We start from the raw sequence: 25,400 nt of genomic DNA on the forward strand, positions 1-25,400 counted from the left end.
GAGCCCTTCCTAGCTAATCTATGGTGTCCAGACCCGCATCCAGGCCAACTTGAATTGTTTGGGACAATGAAGAGGATGAGGATGTGGAGAGGATGTGGTCTGATGGCTATACTGCCGACTTTGGATATGGGAAACCACGGTTCGAGCAGCGGGTTCAACTCCCCATCCTGTGAGCACAGCTAATTACTTCCAAGCATGCAAGTAAGAAGATTCACTTTTCCATGTATGTATTTCTTTGAAGTTGTATACCTTTGGTTTTACAGATGCCTACCTTGACAGGTCCATAGGTATAACGAGCCCACCACACTCACAGCACCCTTTAGGACGTGTGCTGATACTTGCACCTCAGTGACTACTCCACTTTTTAGTCACTTCACATTGGTCCTGACGAATATCGTGGAAGGCTGAACATAGTTGACATACAATTTCAGGGATATTGAGGTACAATTTTTTTACCTCTATTATATCCCGTCTATGCTTTTAATCATGCCCTAAGAGCCTTTTATTAAACTTTTTTACAAGGGCATTTCTTAGAGACATTTTAAACATTTAGTCACATCTCACATAGCACTCATCTCACTTCACAATACCCACTCCGCTGTAACCAGGCGTTGAAGCACAGCTGGGTTGCATTCGGCCACCCAGCTGGGACCCCAATGATGAAGCATGCCACCAACCAGGTTGGTGGGTGAGGGACCTTCTTAAACATCCACTGGATTTCTATGCTCCTGTTCAAATGTATGCTTCACTTTAAGTGACCACATCCCTTTGTGGGTATGTCCACGTTGTTTATTGCTTAACTAGGGGAAGAGGACATAGCCCAATTTAATCTTTTCCTCACTCTTCTGTTGTTTAATTATGATCTCACGAAAACAATGTCCTTAAGTGCATGGATATATAGTGTCCAAGGAGGCAGCTGGCACTGATTGGCCTGTATGCTAGGCTGGCTGAGGAGAATATTATTTTGCAGTTACACGTTTCCATGCATTTAGATTACCTATCAAGAGAGTCGTCAGGAAGGTGTTCGAGTTAGCTCTGTTGGTGGACACATGTGCCACAAACCTCTCAGGGATCGGATGCTTAGTTAAAAAGCCTGGGTCACCTCAAGCTGGTCTATGGGGACCAGTGACTTGTTGATTGACTGGAGGGCCAGAACATGGCTTTGCCCAAGTAACCAATAGTGTGTTGTTAGGGCATTATTGAACAGCAGAAAAGGGTCAGGGAATGCCTGGACAACCTGAAGGACCTAGTGAGGACATTTGTTTTTACCGCCATTGTGTGTAGATGGAGCTCAAGGATATAAGCAGGCCTTCGATTTAAAATAGCAAAAGATGTAGTTCCTTCCATGCTGGTCCAGGGCAAGGCACCAATCCAGTATCTAACCCACTGCAATACTGTAGATACATGTACCAATGGTCCACATCATAAGGGGTGGGGGCTAACTCTTTCCCTCCATTGTCATCTCTATATGGCTGGCACTGGGCACAGTCTGAGCCAAAAAGCTGGTTATCGACTGTGCGCAGCAGAGAAATAGTGTTTGAGTCTAAGATTTTTAATACTGGCTGCGCAATCTTGGGATATGGGCGAGTCCTTGATAGAGATGAATTTGGCAACCACGACTGGTTGTGGCTCCACTTGCAACGTCAATGGCATTGATGCTGGCACTGATGTCTATAAAACTGCTGCAGTGTTAGGTGCTAAACCAGAAATCGGTACTGATGCTGGTGCAAAACCTGAGGTAGTTCAAGGGGCACAGAGGGCATCGAGGGTGAGCATCCTGTAGTAACCTGATCGGAGGCCATTGCAGTGGAGACTACTGCAGATCCTTGGCGCTCAAAGGTGCACTAGATTGAGCCGAAAGTGTGCCAAAGATGCGCAAAATGGCCTCTCAAAAGTCTTTGATCTGTCATGATGTCGCCGATGGGCCCAGAAACTGAGGATCAACTTCTTGGTGGAATGGGAGAGATATCTAGAGATAGTAATGCCCTTGTGTCTTCTCTGAAGAACACAAGTGGTGGGAATAGAATGAGTCCTGCTTGGACTCATTATGTTTCTTCTTAGACTTGCCCGAAGACTTCAACCAAAATAATGATCTTCCACTGGAATGACTTTGGAAGTGGGTCCACACTCGGCGAGGGGCAAGATGGCTGCCGGACCTTCGGCCGGACATGCTGCCTAGGGCACTCTCTCCCAACCAACTCACCAGCGTGTCTTAAATCGCTGACTATGGACCCTTAGCAGCCTGAAAGTCTATCTATAGCTGCACCACAGTACTTTGCCTGATTTTTCCAGCAACAGCCAGCGACAGCCAACAGCCCGGCTGTTGGCTGTCACTGGCTGTTGCTGGAAAAATCAGAATAAAACGTGACAAAAATAATCAAAAAAAGAAAAACTGTTCAAATGTGTCTTTGTATTAATGTTTATGGGTATTACTCAAAGGCAGACTTTGTTTTACTTTAAAACGTGTGCTTAGGAGTAAAAATTGTGTTTAAAGAGCTTGTCTCTTGTCTTGTGGAGTTAAGTGGTTCTACATACCATAGAGCACCGTTAGAATTACTCCCAGAAATGATTACGTATTTTAGTGCAACTCTAACCTTAAGGCGCCTTATACCTATACGCATAACTACTCCGTTAGCATTTTGTTTAAGCGCGGTCCTGCCCCGAGTATCTAATGGAATGCCGCCGAAGGGGAAGACTGCTGTCTCTGCTGACAACTCCGACAACGCCGACATCGCCACGGGTCGCATGCCACTCCCTCGGCCGGGTGGCCCCGGTAAAACGACCACCGAGGAGAATCAATCAGCGTTAGCACCAGCGCAGGTTCCAGCAGCGGGCGGCCCCGACAGGAAGGTGAGCGCGAGTGCAAACGATCGGCAGCTCCCTGCGGAGGCGATCTCCCCGGTAGCGGTGAGATCAAAGAGGATCGTTCCCCCAATGTTTAATAAAACATTAGACAAGTCCAAGCCACCACAGCAGATCATTAAAAATAAAACCTGTTGCTGCGACGCACATATCTTCAAAGTCCCTAACTACTGCAACCTTGGGTTCGGGTAAAATGGACTCTGGCCTCCCTCCTTCCTCTCCCTCTTTGATTGTACCAATCCCCTAGGTCAACGGGGGGGTTTTGCTAAACAGAGCTAAGGCCCCGCTCTCAGGAGGAGGGAGCACTATCTCCATATCTACATCCTCCACGGTTCATCTTCCACAAACCACTGGAATTCTGGGACTTGAAGTCCCAGCTCAGTCCACAGGGATCACCTCAGGGATCGCTGTGGGGCCAACAGGAGTTTCTATTGATTTGGGGCCCATCCTACAGTTGAATGAGCCAGTCCCGGGCATAATTTGTGACATAACCCCTCAGAATTTGCGCTCAAACTCTAAAGAGGATATGGCAGGGGGGTGATAGATACTTTTCTCTATCAGACCATACAGGCTCCTCTGAGGAAGATATTGATAAGGAAAAAGACTGGACTGATGATGACAGTGAGATGGGGGATTGGCGTACAAATGAGGCATTGAGCTCATATTCTGGCTCTCGAACAGTCCGAAAAGCAGACCAAGGGGGCCTAGTATCTTGTCCTGCAGCGGGGTCACTGACCTGAGACTACTCATTCTCCTTACAATCTGGCCCAGATGGCACTGCTTCTGATGTTGGAAACGTGGCCTTGCCTATGTTCCAGAACCCACCCTCAGGCGAGATGACCCTGGCAGTGATTTACCAGACCATCTTGGTCCATCGTGAGGAGACCCGTCAAGAAAGCGTTCGAACCCAGGGCGCTTGCCGTAAGGTACAGAATGCTGTTCGCAGAGTGGCTAAAACCTGTTCAGATGTTGCCTCCAGGATTGGAGAGGCGGAAGGGAGGATATCTACTCTGGAAGATGATATGGCCACTCAAAAGGGCGTTACAGACTCAATAAAGGCCCAAAGGGAAGACATTGTATGGAAGCTTACGGACCTTGAAAATAGAGCTCGGCGTAACAACCTAAGAGTTTTAGGAATTCTGGAAGAGTTGGAGGGGTCGGACATCAGGCAATTTGTTGTTGAACTGTTCACCAAGGCATTCCCCGAGGTCAAACAATGGGACTGGGAGCTTGAAATTCAGCGGGCCCATCACTTTCCATTTAAACTGAAGAAATGATCAGGACACACTGACGACAAGCCCGTGCTATTCTTATATGCTTAAATAATTTCTTGGCTAGAGAAAAGATCTATGACCTGGCACGCTCGAATAGGAAGCCGTCCGCCAGGGGTTGTCAGTTCTTTGTTAGGCCTGACCTGTGCCCAGCAACAGTTGAGAGGAGGTGGCAGCTCCGTCAGTTAATAGCACCCGTCCAGGCGAAAGGGGCCCAGGTTTTCTTACTCTTTCCATCCAAACTAAAAATTATTCATAAGGGCCAGACTAAATTTTTCTCATCCGAAATCCAGCCAAAGAATTTCTGGACTCACTTTAGTCATTGCTGCACTTGCAGCTCTTGTTATGTGCAGGCAAATTCTTGTTTTTCTCGCTACTCAGGGTTTATAACGGTTATAAGGGGTAGGGTATGCGGTCTTGGAGTTTAGAGGACTATGTATTTTTCTTATTCCTTTTTATTCCTTTCTTTCCCTTCCTCTTTCTTCCTTAAAGATCGCACCCCTCTGTATTTCAGTGGTGAGGCTGTTTGGGGAACTGTGCTTTAGGAACTGCTTCTCCATCACAAGGACCCAGATCCTGGTGCCCTACGTTGGGGGTGGTGGGGTGGGTGGTTTCTTGACGGGTGGGTTCAGGGTGGGCACAGGCTGAGAGGGTGGGTTGGGTGTGCTGCTGGAGGGAGGGGGGGTGGGGTGGGGTTTGGGGCAGAAAATTTAAAAGAGCTTGAATATACAGTATAATCATGACTCATTGTCTAATATGGTCACTATTGCGATATTTTCTGTACTGGAGGGAGGGTTGGATGTGGTTCCGTATGTATTTGCTAGTCCAGGGCGGTTTGTTTCTCTTCTCTTTTGTGTAAATGGCGCAAGGTAAAATCCGTATAGGCTCCTGGAATGTCTGTGGGCTAAACAACGGCAAGAAAAGAGCTTTGTTTGCTAGAGTTGTTCAGGCCTTTCGTTTAGAGGTACTGTGCTTGCAGTAAACTCATGTCCCTTGGAGTAATCGTGATTGTTTGAAAATTCCTGGGTTTGATCTGATTGGGTGCTCTCGCCAGACTTCTATGATTAGAGGGGTCGCAATTTTACTAAGACGTGGCTCAGGCTCATGTAGGAATACTACTCAAGACAGCAGTGGGAGATGGATAATTGCTGAGTTGCTAATTAACGGTAGACCTCTAACCATTTGCACCTTGTATGCTTCCAATTTGGAAGACCCGGCTGCTTTGCACCATCTGAATGTAGATTTGGCCCTTTGGCCTCGCCCTATTTGCTTTTGTGGGGACTTCAATATAAATGTACCCACCGACTTTAATTTAGCTGGGGGCCAAAATTATATTGGTAAGAAACCTAAAGTTTTTAGGCCACTCCAAGCTTTGGTTCAAGAGCATTGCTTGACAGATCTTTGGTTTCATTACAATAAACATTCTGATGGTTACACATATCTTTCCGCTCCCCATAACAAAATGGTTAGGTTAGATTATTGTTTTATGTCTGATCAGCTGGTGTATGGTACTTCTATATCAGCCCCTCCAAGTATCCTGTCAGATCACAACCCGCTGATTATTGACTGTCCTTTTGCTCGCATGACAAGGGTGCCTAGGGTCTGGACATTTGAGAGAAAGTTATTATTAGAACAGTCATATATAGATCATATGAGTAAATGGATTTTAGAATTTTTGAGCGTCAATAAAGAGACCGCCTCCTGCACCATCATTTGGGACACGCTAAAAGCAGCGGTCCGAGGTGAAACGAAGAATTTCTCGTCTTTCCGGCAGCGGTCTGTCTGGGATCAAATTAATAGGCGTATCAAAGAACTGGGGGCTGCAGAGGTTCGACTGATTTGTGCAATCAAGGAGGGCCGTGATATATCTCAAAGTCAGTTATATGTCGCTAAAGTTAGGGCCTCTCTGCTGGAGATTTTTAGTCAGGACCTTGCTGCGAAGTATCTGCAGTTCCGTTCTACGATGTTGGAGTTCCGGGAGAGATCAGGCAGGGTTCTGGCCAAGCGACTCCAGCAGAGAGGGATCGCTAATAGTATAACCAAGATACAGGACCCTCAAGGCCATATTCAGGACACACCAGAGTGGGTCATGGAGGTCTTTCATCAGTTTTATACTTCTCTATATACAGAGGAAGCCAGGGATCCAACTTTTGAATTTGAAAGTGAAGTGTAGGCTTTTCTACAGGGTCTTAACTCCCTCCAGGTCACGGCGGAGCAGAATGTAGCTCTTTCTGCCCCTATTGAATGGGAAGAGGTTGAGCTGGCGATTAACTCACTGGCTAACGGCAAAGCTGCCGACCTTATCCCCCTGGAGTTCTACAGTCGGTTTCGCTCAGAGATTAGGCAGGAATTGTTAACAATCCTACGTGGGGCTCAACGCGGTCATATCCCGGATTCATGGCGCCAAACCAATATCATTCTTTTTAAAAAGAAAGGCAAACCGTAGTTGGACCCTTCGTCGTTTCGTCCAATATCTTTAATTAACACAGACAGCAAAATGTATTCTAAAATTTTAGCCACTAGAATGGCCTCGGTGATTTCCCCTCAAGTTTCATTGCGACAGCACGGCTTCATCCCTGGGCGTGACACGGCTGATCACATATGCCCTGTAATCGCACTCTTGGACTGAGCCCAAGTTACAAAATCTCCACTCGGAGCGATCCTGTTCGACGTCGAAAAGGCGTTCGACAGGGTCGACTGGGGGTTCCTATGGGCAGTTCTTCAGTGGAAGGGGTTTAGCTCTGAGTTCTCCCAAGAGGTCCGATCACTCTATATTGCTCCAGAGGCTACTCGGTTTCGGGCCTATCGTCAAGACCCTTTAGCATCAGTAGGGGCACAAGGCAGGGGTGTCCTTGGTCACCCCTGTTGTTTGCCCTATATATTGACCCCTTCTTAAGTAAAATTGATAGCTTTAGGGATATACTTCCAGTTAGGGTCAATATATCAGAATACAAGGTGTTGGCATACACCAATGTAAATGTAAATGTGTGTATACTTGTAAAGCGCACTGCTACCCCATCTCGGGGCATACTGGCGCTGTATACCGCTGTGGAACCCATCCTGGCTTTCCCTGTGAGATGCCCCCTCCAGGGCACCCCCAAGGTGAAGCCAGGCATCCCAGCGCTGTTGGGGCCGGTGTGGAGATTAAGCAAGCTATTGCCCAGAGTTGCAGAGTGGAACCCATTATTAGAGTAGGCACCGAGGCGAGAATTATCAAGTCCGCGGTCATTGAGCCCAAGACCCTGCCACGTCGGGAATTGAACCCTGGTCCCGGGCCTGACCTCTGCTTCAGGGTCTGTCACTTCTAACCAGTCAGCCACACTTTTCCACAATGATATTATAGTCCTGACCAGTAATGTAGCATCAGCTTTCCCCACTATTGAGTACTTAGCACACAATATGGACAGCTTTCTGGCTATAAACTTAATGTCACAAAAATGCAGGTTGTGCAATCAGCGTCCATGGGACCCTCTGAAGCACCAGTTGTGCAAAACGCAACTTACCTTGGGGTAAAATCACACCTGTAGTCGATAATATTGCAGATTTGAATATCTTGCCTATTATTGACTCTGTAGTGGGGGGGGGGGCTAATTCATCTGGGAGCATTGGCTGTAATTCATCCTGCCAGGCAGCCTTGTTGACCACCGGACACCGCGCCTGCATCGTGCCGCTCTCCCCGACACCGCAGTTTGCATCGCGGCCGCCGAGAGGGGGGAGCGAGTAAAAAACTACATTCCCCAGCATCCCTTGCTGGGACCAAGGGAACGCCCACAGCAGCACCACTTTCCCGCGCCCGGAGGCGCATTTAAACGCGGCGCTCCTCCCGCGTCGCGGGACACGCGCGCGCGACGCCGGGCGGAGCCCGGGCAGAGGGCAGGCCGTCTGTGGCCGTCCCGGGCCGAGGGAGGCCGGGCTGGGCCACCCCATTGACATCCGTCACTGATAATGGGTAAGCGCAAGAAAGCCACAACCATGGAGGAGGGTGGGAAGAAAGCTAAGGTCCCAAGACATTCTAACTCTATTATGACTTACCTAACATCGGTGGTGGGAGAATTAACAAAGGAAATTGCTAATGCTGAGCTTGAATTGGGCTTGACAGCCACTCCCTTACCAACCACCGTCCCACCCACCCCTCCAGTTCTGGGTTTTTCAACTTCGACATGCACCCCCCCCCCCGGCACCACTTTACCCCGTTGTGACTATTGCCAATCCGCCGTCCATATGCCCCACAGCTGAGGAACCTATCCCAATCCTGCCAGCCAGTCAGCCTGAATTGAGGCAGCAGACATTTACACATCCAACTAGGGGACTACTGGATAACAATGTCGTCAGCACATGTCCATTAAACTCGCCAAATGACTTTTTGGGGGATAAACTAGAGGATCTTTTTGTTTCCAGGATTGAACCACTACTTGTTGGGATAGCAAAAGATATTGTGGACACATTGAACACTTGCCTAGAAGGTCTACTTAGGAAATGCGCACTAATTGATAGACTTGTTAATAACCTCCCACCCCATATGGCCCCACATGATAGAGGGATGTGCTCCAAGGGTGAGGTCCAGATGAAGGTGGCTGGGAGGGTGGATTTGGTACAGGCACCATGTGTGGCCTTACAACCTAAGAATAGTGTAGGGGTCATCAACACACTACCCCCAGCCTTGGAAGTACCGCCTCCAATTATGGAGGGGCTGCCATGCCCGCAGCATCTGTCCCGCACCCTCGACCCCGTGAGAGCATCCCATAGTAAATACAAACTTAACTTGCCACCTGAAGCGTCCCCCTTGGTAGCCGTTTTTATTGGGGTGCCTCCCCTAAGGGAAGGGGAGGTTGAATCCTCCACGGAGCTCATGGCCAAAACCAAAAAGTGGTGTGCGGATAAATGTTGTGGCAAGAACATTGCAGATGAGATCATTTTCGCAAGGAGGGTGGTTTGGATTGGGAAACAACAGAAATCTACCCAAGGAGACTGTGTGGTTGTTAATTTTAGTAGGGCTAACCTAGCTGATAGACTTTTCTGGGATGGTTCTGACATATCTTTATTGGACCAAGCGAGACCCGTCCTGCTGGGTTTTTTCTACCCTCCCCCTGAGCGCATGTTGCAACTTAGAGGCCCTGGGATCAGCAGGGGGGGAGGGTGCGTACCCATAGGCGAGGGCAGGATTAACTCCCACACACTTCCACAACCCCCGAGGTGCCCAACTACCCCATTGACTAGCCATCCCCGTGTCCATCAGAACGCCCAGGAGGGTCCTGTATTGGCCATTGCAAACCGCTTTGCCCCCCTGTCGGGCCTGGAGGACATAGACTGACTATCTGTCGACCCCACCGGTGCGACTGAGGAGGTAGGGAGCAAAGCGATTGGTGCATGCAAGCTACTAAGTTGGAACGTGGCTGGACTTAACTCTAAACGTAACGATAAGGGGTGGATTAGCTTTGTTTCAGGGCACAAGGTTATTGCCCTTCAGGAAACATGGGATACGTCTGCTAAATTTTGGATGGATGGGTTTACCAGCTTTGCCAAAGCGGCCACTCCTAGCTGTGCTAGCAGAGCCAAGGGGGGTCTTTTAATTTTATTTTCTCTAGAACTGAAGGGTTCTCTAAGACAGATCAGTACTGTCTCTCCCAACGTCCTTATTGTAGAAAGGGAAATTAGTCCCACTAGGAGGACCTTATATATTAACTTCTATAATTCTGGGAACAGGGACAATAGCGATAGCAATATTGCTAGCTTAGATGCTGTTTTAACGTCAGTCAGTCAGAATACTCACTTCGATGCAGAGTACATACTCGGGTGATTTTAATATCCACCCCTGTAAGTTAGTGTGTGGTACAAATAATAAGGAAGGGGAGATGGTCCTGAAGGACCCCACTTCGAGCACACCACTGCAGGGGAGGAGCTAGAAGACTTTTTGGCCAACTTTAACTTGTATGAACCGGAGGGGGGTCAAAGAATAGCTACCTTCACGGGTACTAACCCGGGATCCATAATTGATTATATTTTTGTTACACCAGGCATCCTAAATAGGGTCACTACCTACCGTACAGTGCCCTCTCATTACAGCGACCACAACCCTGTCTTACTCGAGGTAGCCTGGGGAGGGAGATCATATGGGGCCAACCCCGGGGCCAGTTAGATCGGAACATACCTTCCGCACATCTGACCAGGGCAGAAGAGTTAAATGGGCCAAGGTGATTCCGGAGAACTTTTATGCGGAAGTTTTCCCGAAAATTGAAGCACATGTGGCTTTGTGCCAAAACCCATATGCTCAGGACTGTGAAATCATAGGGGCCTTTGAGACCATTTGTGGGCAGGTTTCAAAGGATCTTCTGGCAAAACCCAGGAAGGAAGTGCCAAACAAGCAGCGCTGGTTTGACGCGTCTTGCTCAAACGCACATAGGGCCCTAATGTCAGCCTTGAAGAAAACACCTAGGATAAGGGACAACATTGTTAGATTGAGGAAAAATTACAAGCTAGCTATTAAGACTAGACAAGATAACATCAAACGGGAAGCTTGGGAGAGTCTCCTTTCCGTGGCCGTCCTGAAGGATAGTCGGCAATTCTGGGAAATAATTAAACAGCCATTCTTCTCTGACCAAAATAATGAGGCCATGGATTGTGTCATCCCGGACGATAAATGGCTGGGCCACTTTAAAAAGGTGTATGGTGACAACGAAATGGCTGGTCAAGTAAGGCCCCTGGTGGTCTCGGATGCCGCTCCTATCTATTTCCTTAGCTCAGAGGTGGAGAAAGCCATTTTGGCCACAACCAAGCATAAGGCACCGGGCCCAGATGGGGTGCCGGCTGGTTTTTTCATACATTCCCCCAAGCTATGCGCAGGGGTCTTGGCCAATGTCTTTACTGCCGTTAATGGCCACCCCACACCCTCCACCTGGTCCATTTCTACCATCGTCCCTATTTTTAAGAAGGGCCAGCGGGATGATCCTGGGTGTTATAGGCCCATATCCCTCTTGGACTCTGCAGTAAAGATCTTAGGCAGAGTCCTCTTGACCAAACTGAGGGATAACGTAGACAGTTGTGGAGGGCTGGCTGAGATCCAGTACGGGTTTAGAGAGAAGAAGGGTACGGTTGAGCAATGCTCTAACTTACACCTGTTGATCTCAAAATACACGGTGGCCAAGGAGGGGTCCTTGTTTTTAGCATTTATGGACCTCTCCTCGGCCTTCGATCTGGTGAACAGGTCTAAGTTATGGATGACCCTTCTGAAGATGGGGATAGATGAGGCACTGGTCAAGTTCATGGCGTCTCTTCACCAAGAGCTCTTCGCTGCAGTGCGGGTCACCAACGAAGGAAGGTGTACGTCCCGTTTTAAGTCCATGCGGGGGGTCAGGCAGGGTTGTATACTAGCCCCTCTGCTTTTTACCATCTACATTAATGGATTGGGCGCCCACCTGGAGGAGGTTGAGGGTGACGTTCCGCATGCAGGAGCCGTTAAGATCCCCGCGCTCCTGTACGCGGACGACGCTGTGCTGATTGCTCGCACTGGAGTCTGCCTCCAACGCCTACTGGATGCTTTTGGTACATTCATGGACCAGCTGGACTTAAAAATAAACACAAATAAGTCCCATACCATGGTCGTGGGGCGACTAAGTAGCAAGAGGAAAATTAAAATCTTTGAGTGCAAGGGTGAGGTCGTCTCCAGAGTCTCCACGTTCCCCTACCTAGGGGTTCTTTTCGATCAGAGAGGATCCTGGGGACCTCAGGTGAGGGCAAAGAGGTTGGCGGTGATTAGATCATCGGCAGCCCTTATGGGCTTTGCGGGCAGGTTAGGCGCTATGCCCATGGAAGCGCTTCTGAAGATTTATAAAAGTAAATCAATGGCTTTGGCTTCATATGGTTCACCCCTTTGGGGTTACGTAAATCTGGAACCAATTCAGAAAGCGGAAAATAGATTCATACGGACCCTCCTGTCTGTCCCTCAGTCTACACCGACTTATTCCATACATATGGAGGTGGGCTTAGATTTCCTCACTGACGGGCTGAACATGGCACCCCTGATCTTTTGGTTGAAGACCTGGCTTAATGAAGATCTGCCACTCAACCATAAGATCATGGCTGATGTCTTGTCTTTAGACCATTTTAAAAGGGTCCCATGGTTGGCCTATCTGATGAAGGCGTTTTCACACCTGGGACGACCAGAGCTCTTTACTTCCCCTCAGGACATCAAGACCCAGAATATTGACCTGATTAAAAAGCAATTCATGGGTAGGGCAAGAGCATGTCGTGAGGAAAAGGAACTAGCGAAACCAGCAGTGAGGAGACACTATCTGCTTGTAAATTCATTTGCATTAGCACCTTATCTTGGTTTCGTTACGACCCCATTCCATAGGTTTCTTCTAACTAAGTTTAGGTTTAATTTTTTACATTTTTATTTGGGCAATTTTAAAACATGGGAAAAACCTGAACTAGCCCCCCCCTGTTGTTGTGATCACTTTTCCACCCAAGATACCATGCACTTTGTTATGTTTTGTGGGTTTTATTTAGAGCCAAGGAAAAAACACCTGTTACCTGTCTTAAAGGAGGCTGGCTTCACACAAGTGAGACCAGCCCTGCTATACCTACAATCATTGAACAATATACGTACCACATTTTGTATGGCTAATTTCTTGGTGGCTGCAGTTAGAACCAATAAACATATATACCAGAACAATGGCCCCCTTTAAAACTGTGTTAATCATGATACTTGACCCTGGTGTAATACTACATGAACTAAAATTGGCTTTTCTTCTTTTTATGTATGCTCTGATTTGTATGTCATTGTAAATGATTTGTATGTTATTGTAAATAGTTTGTATTGTATATATTTTAAAACGTATGAAATGTTTTTATCTCTTTGTATGATTTTTAACTAAATCGAATAAAGATATTTTGACTGACTGACTGACTCTGTAGACTCTACTTTGACAAGGTTAGATAATCTGCATTTGTCTCTGTATGGTAGGGGGAACGCCCTCAAAATGTTGGTCTTGCCTATATTTATTCAGAACCATCCCACTAGAATTCTCCCAATATAGTCTGGCCCGGGCTAAAAGGTGCTACAATAGGTTCCTTTGGGGATATCGCCAACCACGAAGAGTGGCCAAGTGGATGCACCTTCCGCTTGATCGGGGAGGTTGGTCGGTGCCGAATCTGGTGCTGTATTGTTGGTCAGCTCTCCTCCAGCACTTTGCCCTACTTTTGTTTGGGGACAGGGCTGTGTTGCCATCTTTTTGTAGACCATCTATTTTTGAGATAGGATTAGGTGAGGATGCTAAGGGGATGTTACTGCGGATACTTGAACCCAGTTATTATAAGAAGACCAAGTTCAAAGTCACTGTTGCAATGTTTTCAGTTTGGCTGAAGATTCGTCAGAAATGGTCGATCCCCAATATCCACTATTATACACCATTTACGGCCGCCAGACTACTACCCTCTATCTTCCAAGATCAGATTATATTCAGGTGGATGACTCAGGGGATTAAGTCTTTCGGGGATCTAGGGTCTGAAGGATCAATGGCTTCTTTCTCATTTCTAAAGGATACATTTTTACTTAATACACATGAAATTTTTAAATACCCGCAGATCCGAAGTTATGTAGAAAAATCAAAAGGTCAAGTCACAACTTTGTTCAGGAAGAACTTGTTAATGGAATTGATATTGAAACGGTCAAAAATAGGGGCAGTTTATCAGTAGTTGTTTTCCGGTCTGCCTGATGATCTCGCTTTCCAAAATGCTAAGTGGGAGACTAAGCTGGGTAAGACCGGGCTTGATATCTCTCAGGCCTTAGCACAGTCAAGTAGTGTATTAATATCGGGCAGCTTAAGATCACAATGCTACATGGCATTATTTAATCTCTACTATACCCCAGCAAAAATGTCTACATGGGGAGGCAGAGGGGGTAATTGGTTCCCAATGATGTGGATATGTTTTTCTCCTGCCCCAAACTTGCTTTATTTCTTCGGGATGTAGAAGTTTTCATTAATTCCAGCCTCAATATCTCAGTCGCTTTGTCACCAGAGCTAGTCATATTCGGCTGTGATAGTCTTGGTCTGTGTGATAGATCAAGACATGCACCTTCTCTTTTGTTTATTGCCATGTCACTTGTGAGGTTGTGTATAACCTCAGATTGGATTAGCCCGGACGCCCCCACTTTTGTTAACTGGAGAGCGAGGATTTTGGCTCATTATAATTTGGAATGGGCTGTCTTCCAGAGGTCGGGAAGAAGGCGGCAGGAGCAGGGTCAGAAGATCTGGGCTCCACTGGTTGAGTGGCTTGGCCAGTAGTGAACTGAGTTCTTTGCCCTATTGCGCTATACGTCTATGTACTTTATGTTTCTCTTTTGCTTTGGTCTTTGCTTTCTCTCTTTTTTTTTCTTTCCGTTTCTTCTTGTTTTGTTTTTCTTTTTTGTAAATCCAGTAAAAGTGTACTTTGTAGTCATGATTTACTTTGTTTGGTTATATGATGATGTCTTCTTCAAGCTTGTATAATAAAAGCATTTTTTTTAAAAAGGAAGTGGTTACACACTCTTGACTTTGGCCTGGAGCAGGTGTGTGGAGTCTTTTGGGTTTTGCCACATAAAGCTTTCCTATGCATTTATAAACAGCCTTCTGATTCATCTGGGCTCAGCCACTGCTAACCTTGGTGTTGTGCCCTGAACAAAACACCACACACACACCTCATGGAGATCTGTCACGGACATCTGTTTGCAGCAGTCTTAAGAAGGATTAAACGCTACATTCTTATGGGTGACATGCTACCTTGCACACTGAAATAATTTTTTGAAGGAAAAATGGCACTTCACAAAGTGAAGAAAAAGAGAAGCAGAGCTCTAAAATGCCATTCGTGATCTGCAAGGTATCTTTGTCCGAGTTGGAACGCTCTGATGTTCAGATAGCCCACAAGGTGTGAACTGCCTGGGAAATGCACTGATGATCCAGCCATGTCCAGAGACTCAGGTCTTTTGACAGAGGGTCCACCAACTCACCACACCCTATTTGGCGGATTTGGCTACATGGATGTGATGTGATGTTGGAGGAAGGTCCTTCTCCTACCTGGCCGCCAAGACCTGGAACTCCCTCCCGACCGACCTGCGCCTGACCCAAGACCACCTCTCCTTCAGGAAGAAGCTCAAGACCTGGCTGTTCGAGCAGTAGCAGCACCCCCCCCTCCCAAGCGCCTTGAGACCCTCCGGGTGAGTAGTGCGCTCTACAAATGTCCTTGATTGATTGATTGATTGTCCATGAGCACCTGCACCAGCCTTCCTTGATAAAAAATAAAAAAGGCTTTTAATGCCAAGTGATTCACCTGAAGCTCCAACAGGTTGATGTGGAGCTTGGACTCCAACGGAGACCAGAGTCCTCTGATCTCCACCTCGCCCAGATGGCCGCCCCAGCCCAAGAGTGACGCATCTGCATTACCGTTAGATCTGGTTGGAGAAGGGAGAGGGGTCTCCCACTGATCTAATCGCAAATTGTTAGCCACCACTCCAGGTTTTGTGCAGTTCCCGCCAAGATCTGGAACAAGTCGGAGAGATTCCCCAGATGCCGTGCCCACTGGATCTTCAGATCCCACTGAAGAGCCCGCAAATCCCAACAAGCATGAGTAACAAGCAGGACGCAGAAGGCCCCACAGCCTCAGAATCAGTCTCACCGAAATCCATCATAGAAGCCGAAACATTGGAATCATAGGCTGACTATCCGGGATTCTCCATTCGGGAAGACAGGCCCAAAACTGCACTGTGTTCAGAACAACTCAGATGAAAGGGAGCATCTGAGAGTGAGTCGGGTGCGACTTCGGCATGTTGATAGTGAGTGAGTTAGGTGCGACTTTGGCATGTTGATAGTGAACCCCAATAAGTGCAGGATGTTTGTCGTACCCTGAAGCTGAGTGACAACTGCTTGGGATGAGTCCACCTTTAACAGCCAATCACTGAGGTAGGGGAAGGCAGTAATCCCTGACCTCCGCAGATGAGTTGCGACCACAGCCATCACCTTGGTGAACGCCAGTGGGGCACTGGTAAGGTCACAAACTGTGATCTCTGCCCACCATGAACCGCAGGTAATGTCTGTGGCCAGGCAGGACGGGGATATGGAAATATGCATCCTGCAAGTCCAACTCTACCATCCAGTCTCCCGGGTCTAGAGCAGACAAAACTTGGGTGAGCATGAGCATTTTGAAACTCTTCTTTTTCATGAAGAGTTTGAGAAGGCACAGTTCTAGAATAGGACAAAGTCCTTCATCCTTCTTTGGCACTATAAAGTTGCAAGAATAACAACCACAACCTACATCTGATGCAGGCTCTTTCTGTGTGGTTCCCATGGTCAAGATAACCTGCACTTCTTGACAGAGCAAGGTGAGGTGATCCTCCGTCAGCCATCAGTAAGTGGGTGGCGTGAGTGGAGTGGGGTTATCACAAACAGGCGGGACTAGCCCCTTTGGACTATCTGGAGTACCCAACATTCTGATGTCACTGGCCACCAGTAGGGCGGGTGATGGTGTACCCTGCATCACACTACGTGTCCATGAATGGTTTCAGGGCAGACTAAAAAGGCTTGGAAGCTGCCAAAGGTGTGGTGGGCTGACCTAACTGCTGGCTGTCTGTGCCGCAAGGTCTGTGGGACTGTGGGACCCACGGTCTTGGCCACGAAAAGGCTGGGAGGGTTTGGGCACAGCTGGATACCCCTTCTGCTGCCACAAAAGAGATGGAAGGTAGATTGGGGTTGATGAGGGGCCATTAACAAGCCAAAGAACCTGGCTGTAGCCCTGCTATGCTTGAAGCACTCCAATGCTGAATCTGCTTTGTCTCCATGAAGGAGAAAGCCATCTAAAAGCATGTCCATAAAGGAATCCAATGACATCCAATGAAAAGCTAGATGTTCTTAGCCAGACATGGCGCTGAAAGGCCACCACATATGAAATTGCTCTACCCAGCAAGTGAGTTGTGCCAAATCCACATTGAGTGGTAAACTTAGCGGCAACTCTCCGATCGGCAATAACCTGAGAAAGTATGGCCTCACCTCCCCCAAGACATAGGCAGCACTTGCACAACCGAATTTCATATTGTATGGGAAAAACAGCCCAATAGCCACAGGATGTTCACCGACTGCAGTGCCAGGCTGGTGGCAGAGAACATTCTCTTACTGAAGGTATCCAGTCTCTTGGATTCAGCATCCGGGGGAGTAGTAGGGATCACACCAGGGTGGATATGGGATGAGGAAGCTTGGACCACCAAGATCTCCAGGGTGGGATGATGGGTAAGAAAACTGGGGTCCCCAGGAGCGGGGCGAATGCAATGGGCAATTATCCTACTCACAGGAGCCCCTATGCATGGCTTGTACCTGACCAAAGTAGTACGTCTGTAAGAGCTTCATTAAATGGGAGTAAGGTAACTCCTAGCTGAAGCACCTTTGTCAAGACATTAGTCTTGACTGCCACTGAGAGCAGGGTAAGGTCCAGGACCTCAGCCTTCCTGCGCATCACCATTGCAAATGAGGCTCCCTCTTCCGTAGCCACACTGGAGGGGAAACCAGGCCAGTGTCAGGTGAAGGTCAAACCCACTGGCCTCACCCAGTTCCTCACACCAGCTTACCTGTTCTTCAAGTGATTCATCGCCATTAGAGTCCATATACCCCTACCAAACATCTCTCTCACCATGCCTATCTATCATATCGGGCACAGGCTCGGCTCCGGGAGAATGTCATCGGTTGACGCTGAATGCAGCATTGGACAATGCCCATCAGGAATGACGATGGGATGGAGCCACTGAGGGGCATCAGCACTGGAGCGGGCACTGAGGAGGGTCTCAGCCTTGCTGGTGGCTCCACTCTAGAGCCAGTAAACGATCCATGAGGCCCAACTGGCACCAAGGGAAAACCTGCTGCTGTGGATCCAGTATGGGCTCCTCCCACACCCACAAGGCCGGATGGAGCTACTGAGGGGCCAGCCACCCAAAGATAAGGCGCATGGCCTCAGAATTTTTTTTTAGTTGGGTGGGCTTCCTTCTGGTTCCAGGAAAATCAGGGAACCGTGGAGCAGACCTAGGATCAGGCACCACCGACCCATAGAGCCTGGAGTGCCAGCATTCCCTTGTCTTGTCGGATGACTTTGATGGATGCTGTGAAGTTGAGTTCTCTGATAACTTTAAATGCAATGATGAACATTGAGAGATCCCAGGACCACAAATGGTCCTGGGATCTCCCAGGCGAATTTGACCTTGAGCATTGCCAAGTCGACTACCTTTGGTTGGCGAGAAAGCTTAAGGGATCGTTCTCTAAGTACCTTGAGGTGTATGGCGTGGAAGGCCCGCACTGTCAGCGACATTTGGTTTGATTTGAATTTATATTTGTAAAATGCAAACGTTTGCCCAAAGGCATCTTGATGCTACCTTAGACTGGAACTCAAACAAAGCTGCAGAATTCCGAGATAATTCGTCATATCCAAATGGAAAAGCCAAGACTATAAGCCCTTCCTAAAACTGAGAAAGGAGGTAGCCATTTTCAATTCCAGAGGTAGATGATTTTAGTGTGCAGCCGAACAAAGCATCATGCTCCTCCCTCCCCAAGTTGCCAGTCTGTGGGAGGGAAGCTGCAGGTCATGAGAAAAGCTAGAATGGAGATTCCTGCTCAGGGATTACCATCTAAATCTATTCCTGATTTAAGCTGTGCACAAGCCCTGAAGAGCCTTGAAAGTTGTACAAAGGCCCTTCAAAAATATACGCTTTCCTATTGGCAGCCAATGGAGATTACTGACAACTTTGGAGGCCGAACCATATCTAGAAGTCTTGGTTAGAAAAATCGTCTGCCGCATTTTGAACAATTTGCATTTTTTTCAAATGCGTCTTTGACAAATTTACATACAACCCATTGCAATAGTCCATCCTCAATAGCACTAAAGCAATGACAGTAGTTTTCAGCATGTCAGAAGGCAAGGAGTCCACAATTTTCATATGAATGCAGAAAGAGGCTGAGACAACTTTATTCGCTTGTTCCTTTTTAGGTCAAATGGTCGTCAATTATGACGCTAAAGTTTTTTATCTTCTGCATTGGCTTTGGCAGGGTGCCAAGTTCTTCCTTCCACCAGTCTGGAAACCAGAAGATAGGATTATTGCTGAACAGAATGAACTCAGTATTTGTAGAGTTCAATTTTAAACAGTTGTGGTCCATCCAAAGATATACTGCACTTATGAAGCTTCTAAAGGTCTTACTCATGTCTAGCCCTTTATCATTTTTTGACAAATTTGGGTATCGTCAGTATAGGAAACCAGCACTAACCCTAATGACTTAAATAAGGCTGCCAAGGCAAGCCCCACATGCTTTGAAGCCAGCCGGTGTCTTTGGTGACATCCTCACACAAGGATATGAAATCTCAAAGTCAACAAAAAGTCAAAAAAGCCCAGACAAAAAACGATGAAAGGGTGTCTTAGACTGGGTTAGCTCTAGCTGGCTTGGAAAGGAAAGAACTGACATCAGTGTGCCAAGGCGGCACCTCTATAGGTACCCCAAGTGACATTTCCGGCGAGGGCATCACAGCGGTAGCCGAACAATGTCACCTGCCTGGGTGCAGGGGTACTGCTAGACAATCTTCCAGATCCAGACATAGACCTGGAGATATTCTAAGTTAATCAATTTGCAGCTAGAAGTCTCTATCAACTATACCAAGCAGGGGTCTGTCACTGACATTTTTCTGTGACAGGCCCCAAATGATTTGAAACCAGTTGGTTTCTTGGCTGACATATTTCACACAAGGAAATTAAATTTCAAAAAGATTCCACACAAAGTTGAAAAAAGGCTGTCAAAAAATGACTGCAGGGTAGCTCAGACCAGATCAGCACTATCTTGCACCGAAAGGAAAATACTGACGTCAGCGCACCGTGGTGGCGATTATATAGGTATCGCGCCAGTCACTTCTGGTGCAGAAGCCGTCGACATGGAACCAAAACACACAGAAGAGTACTGCCCAAAATCTTCCGTATCCAGTCTGACACCTGGTGAATATTGTAAGATAAGGAATCTGCGGATAGAAGTATCTTTCAGATTGGGCAGTTCTTCTGTCCACTTCACTCACACATAGACATATAGCGATGCAGTGCTTGATTAAATTTTAGCCTTGTGGGATTTTAAAATATTGGATTGTGCTGAAAGTCACCAGTTTTCATAGAAATGTAGCACGCAGTGTGGGACAGTAAATAATAATTCATTCAGGAATGTTTGCAAAATGGCTGGAATTGAAAAACTAAGATGAATTAAATGGCCAAAGATCACAGCCTCTTGTTTACATGTTTAGCTAGAAACCCACAAAGTAACGTTTTCCAGTGGGGAAAATTCGCTGAACAATGGAGCTTTTTCTGAGATACTTTGGGACCAGCCGGTAACCTTGGGATCTGTTTTTTTAGTAAGGCTAGAGACTGTTCTCTCAAACACTGGTGGCCAGTTACTCCTAGTTGTATTATGTGCATCCTGTTGGACATTAAGGTTGTTAGCATGCAAAGGACCCTAACAGCCCTGGGAGCCTATTGATGATCCAATAAGTTTCTTTTTTTACACAGATAAGACAAAGATAGTTATTTTTGGCTGGAAGACTGTAAAATCTGGGCAACAGTATTTGGATGATTCAGCACCAGAAAAACAAATTACAAATATTTAGTAGTATGGTTTGGGGAAGCGGGGGTGACATCTTGGTACCCTTAAGACTAAGGCATCAGCTTTGAGCTCTGTATTTTGTGATCATATATATAATATATAATTTTGTCTCTGTTACATGTGTAATCTCAGTAAAATTAATGCCCACATTAAGCTGTATGCGGACAGTATTTCCTGCCAAATTCACTCAATAGGCTGATACAACAGCTGCAGATTGCTATTTGAGCTTCCCGGTGTTACATTGCAGGCTCAAATTTTATTAAAGTTCATGCTCAGGACAAAGATTTTGCCTTTGAAGGTAGCTTCTCGAATGTGTGTTTTAAAGTTAGAGGAGCAACTCTGAAGAATTTAATTTGCTTGAATTTAGCAATCGTGCTGCTCTAGCTTTTAACTCTTGGGTTTGCATGTCTAGAAAATACTTTGAAGAATTTAGAATTTGACCAGTTGTAGTCAGTTCAGTTCAGTTCAGTTCATCTTTATTTCGTTGGTTAAAAACCATCATAAAAATACACAATGCATTACAAATCCATAATCAACATTTTACATTATTATTCTGAACTTTACAATGTTAAAAACAAATTTAAAATATAAATTCTTATTAAAACTAATTGAAAGGGAGAGATCGATTAATTCATTTCACCCTACATCAACCCCTAGTAATTCTTAATTTGACAACAATTTTTTAAAAACTCATTATAGAACACAGAGTACGCATGTCAGTTGCTCCTTGCAAAAATAATAAAGCAGTTTTAGCATGAAAGATTTTTGACTCCTTTAAAATATCCACAGGAAACCTTCTGCGTGGGATTTTATAAAAAGAACATAATAATACAAAATGAAGGGTGTCCTGCGGAGACCTATTGTCGCAGCCGCAGGCACCCTTCTGCTCAATTGTTAGAGTAAAACCAGACGGATAAGCTAAAATGTGTGGTAACAGATTGAGCCTAAAACGACACATTAAAAACCTCTCTTGTTGACTATGCATTAAAAAAAAGATACGGTTCCATGCCCATTTCATTACTCACACGAGAGTGCGCTACCAGTTGTAGTCAAAGTCACTGTCATATTTGCAATTCTAAATGATGATATTGTCTTAGGCTAAGAATATTGCTTAAGGAAGATTTTGCCACACTGAAATACAAAATACATGCATGGATGATTTGAGACTCATAAACATGTGGGCGGAGGAGCGTCGACCCACTGCTTTGTCACAGTCTGAGAATCAGAAACATAACATGGTATTATAAATACCATTTATACCAGTTACGAGGCGGGCCCGGGCCGCGAAGGTAAGTTAACTTTTCTTTGTTTTAGTTTCATTTTAAATTAAACCTCCCTCTCTGCCCACGTGCCCCCGCCCGCAAGACATGCTGGCCGCGACTGCCAATACATACAGAGGTTCATCCAGGATTACTTGCGTACAACACATAAGTACACATTTACACAAATCAGGTCAATCTGTTTACCCTGCTGGAATTTCGAATCCAATAGAAACAAATGAATAGTGCTCAGAGTCGTCAGCTGGGTGGCTTTAATTCGGAAACGTTAGAGCAGCAGATGTACCTCAGCCACCCTTTTATGCTAAGTGGAAATGTCTTTTAAAACCAACGTTTAACCGTTTAACGCTTAGGGAAAGTAGTGACACCGTAATTGTTTGGTTCAAAGGGAATGATGCACAATTAATTTGCTGCTTCATTTAATCTGTGGAATATGTTCTGAAATCAATTCAATCATAAAGTTCTTTATTAGGGTTTTTGTGCATGCCTGATTTTTTACTGGTTCCTGTGCTGTTACACCATTAGCATATGTACTAGCTACGTAATTAACTTTTGTATGGCTTCTCTTTCAGGACAGCAACATGTATTTTGATAGTCTTTGTGAGCTACGTATCAAAAATGGATTCAATTTATTTCACCTCTTTTATTTATTTTTATTAATGTTTTGCAATGGTAACTAACTACAGAGTTAACCTGAATACTGAGTCATTAGAATAGTTAGACAAAAACACCAAAAGAGCCCTGAAAAAGGGAATTAAGAGCTCAGAAACGTGAGCACAAGGAGAGAGAGAGAAATACAATTTTCTCACCTGGGATCAGACTGCGGTTTAGGAATATGGCAATTGTCATGAAAAGCTCTTGGACACCTATCGCAACAGGTGAGGTCCCCCCCATCTTCACACACAGCACACTCATCATCATTGGTCTGCTGTTGGAATGGAAAATTGTTTCACATTAGCAAAAGAATGGATTTACCAGTAAATTCAACTTTGCTGTAATAAAAGGTAATGGATAGACTCATCAAGAGAGCGTTTGTTGGATCCTGTACATGCAGATCTTAAAGATGAAATGAAAGAGAAATGTGAGGACAATGGATTGCACAATTACCGTAATGCAGAACCTATAAGCCTATCAGATTGCAATCAAGTCGGAAGGTGCTCTGTCTAATACGCTTCACCAAGATAGTGTTCATCCCTTTAGACACATTTTAACTTCATCAGTGAAATTACGCAGAATGGCTTTTAAAAAGTTTAATGCATAAAACTCTAGTACCAATAAAAGCACAGCAGAGCGTCAAGCTCAAGCTCCCAACTTTTCTCTTCCAACATTCCATATTACATCACCATGGCCTCTACTGATTCAGTTACCCCCACAAGCCTGGGGCCACAGAATCAATCTCCCTACGAATAGCATCAGGATGGCGGAGGTCATTTATCCCCCTTACATCTGACTCATTAAGATGTCCGCCACTATGACCCACCCCAATAAGTTGTGTTTGTGGCTCCCATGGAGAAAGAGGCGATGTTACATATCACATCACCAGTTAGATCCTACCCCCCATCCAGGGCACAATGTCTCCACCAACAGCTTCACTTACACTTGGCAGAGACACAGGACGTCTGGTTGGGTATTCTTGCTCCCACCCCTCATCCTCTCACTGCTACCACAACCCATTGCACGTGGTAACGGTCATTAGCTTCAATATTCTCGGACCAAAGGCACCCGCGAAAAGAATAGTACCTAATTATAGACCCTGACTGTGACATATATTTACTGCAGGAGACACACTTCCTGAAGAAGGACTGGACGAGGTTGAAGTCTTGCTGGTTTGATAGGCATTTTTTTATCTGGGCCAGGTAAACCAGCAGGAGTGGCAATCCTGTTGGCCACTAAAATTCAAGGACATGTCCAGAAGACCCAAGCGGAGCACACTGGAAGTCCACTTCCTCTACAAATATCGTTACCCGACTACACATTAATTCTTGACACACTACACATTCACCATTGCCACGCTATATGCACCCAATGACGGTCACAGGCAATTTATTCTGAATGCTCAGGGCCTGGTCACCTACTTCGTCTCCTGATACAGATATAATGATAGGGGGGAGACATTAACCTTGTCCCTGATGCCACACTGGACGTATTGACTCAGAGAGTAGGACAAACCAGCGCATTCTCACAGTAAGGCCTACGCTGGCTGCACAAGGTGGTTCTCTCTGATGCATAGAGGCTACAGCATTCAGCTGCTAGGGACTATACATTTTTTTTTGCATCACACTAGACATATTCCCAATAAGGCTTCTTTCTCTCTTCTCTTCGTAACTTGATGGTGATCACGCAGGCGGAGATGGGCATTATGACTCTCTCAGACCATTCACCCATCACATTCACATTTTATATTTGGAGACGCACCTCATCACACAGACCCTAGTGACTTAACAACACTCTCCTGGCATATGAGTCTACTCTTCAAGAAGTCCAGGAGGGGATCCATAATTTTGGAAGATAAACAACACCCCGAACACCCCCATCTTCCTGGTTTCGAACACTCTGAAGGCAGTCAGTATCGGGACCTTCATAGCCATTTCAACACAATTGAATAAAATCAGAAAGGCCAAACGCCTCTCCCTGGAGGAACAAGTACAAAATCTTGAGACCACTCATAAACAGTCTGGATCCCATAGAGTGCGTAGTCAGTTGACACTAGCTCGCAAGCAACATAAGGCCTTAGATACTGACAGAGTGGAATATGCCCTTCTCCGCTTAAAACAGAAATACTATGCTAGAGGGAATAAAGCCAGTTGATCACTAGATAATAAACTTTGGCCTCAGATTCATATAAGTAGGATCTCCGAGATCCACTTACAGAAAGGGTGTGTGGTGCACAAGGATGAAGAGATCACTTGGCATCAAGCGTTTTTATGCAGATCTTTACACTGCAGACAAAGTGAACCCAGATGACACGGATGCCTATCTCGCTACTGTCCATATAACACCTCCCAGCACCTGAGGTGCAATCCCTGGAAGTAGAAATTTGCCAAGAGGAAGCCATCGCAGCCAGTACCTGATTACAACCAGGCAGGATGGCTTCTGCCCAAGCTTTTACAAAGCATTTGCCACCCAGCTGGCCCCACAAGTTACTCACCAATAGAATTCCTTCTAGGACCTAGATGCCCTCCTTGATTCCATGTGAAAGGCAGTGATCACAGGTATTCCCAAACTTTGGAAGGACTCAACAAAATGCTCCTCTTACCACCACATCTCCCTCTTAAATGTTGATGCTAAATGTTTTACAGGCATCATTGCGGAGCCCCTCAATCCACTTACGCTAGGTTTTGTAGACCCAGACC

At 46.2% G+C, this 25,400-nt stretch overlaps 1 protein-coding gene across 3 annotated transcripts in view; it reads right to left on the reverse strand.

The window, feature by feature from the left end:
* LOC144790632 (uncharacterized) overlaps window positions 1-25,400 on the reverse strand; it is a 490,677-nt gene that overhangs the window by 142,492 nt on the left and 322,785 nt on the right. For 2 of the 3 annotated variants that reach the window (XM_078665360.1, XM_078665361.1), the window contains exon 13: window positions 22,857-22,975. In XM_078665360.1, the coding sequence (XP_078521486.1) occupies window positions 22,857-22,975 (119 nt within the window). The remainder of the gene's footprint in view (window positions 1-22,856; window positions 22,976-25,400) is intronic. The other variant, XM_078665362.1, reaches the window with a different exon arrangement.

The sequence above is a fragment of the Lissotriton helveticus genome, chromosome 11 (genome assembly GCF_964261635.1).
Source record: "Lissotriton helveticus chromosome 11, aLisHel1.1, whole genome shotgun sequence".
Lineage (NCBI taxonomy): Eukaryota > Metazoa > Chordata > Amphibia > Caudata > Salamandridae > Lissotriton > Lissotriton helveticus.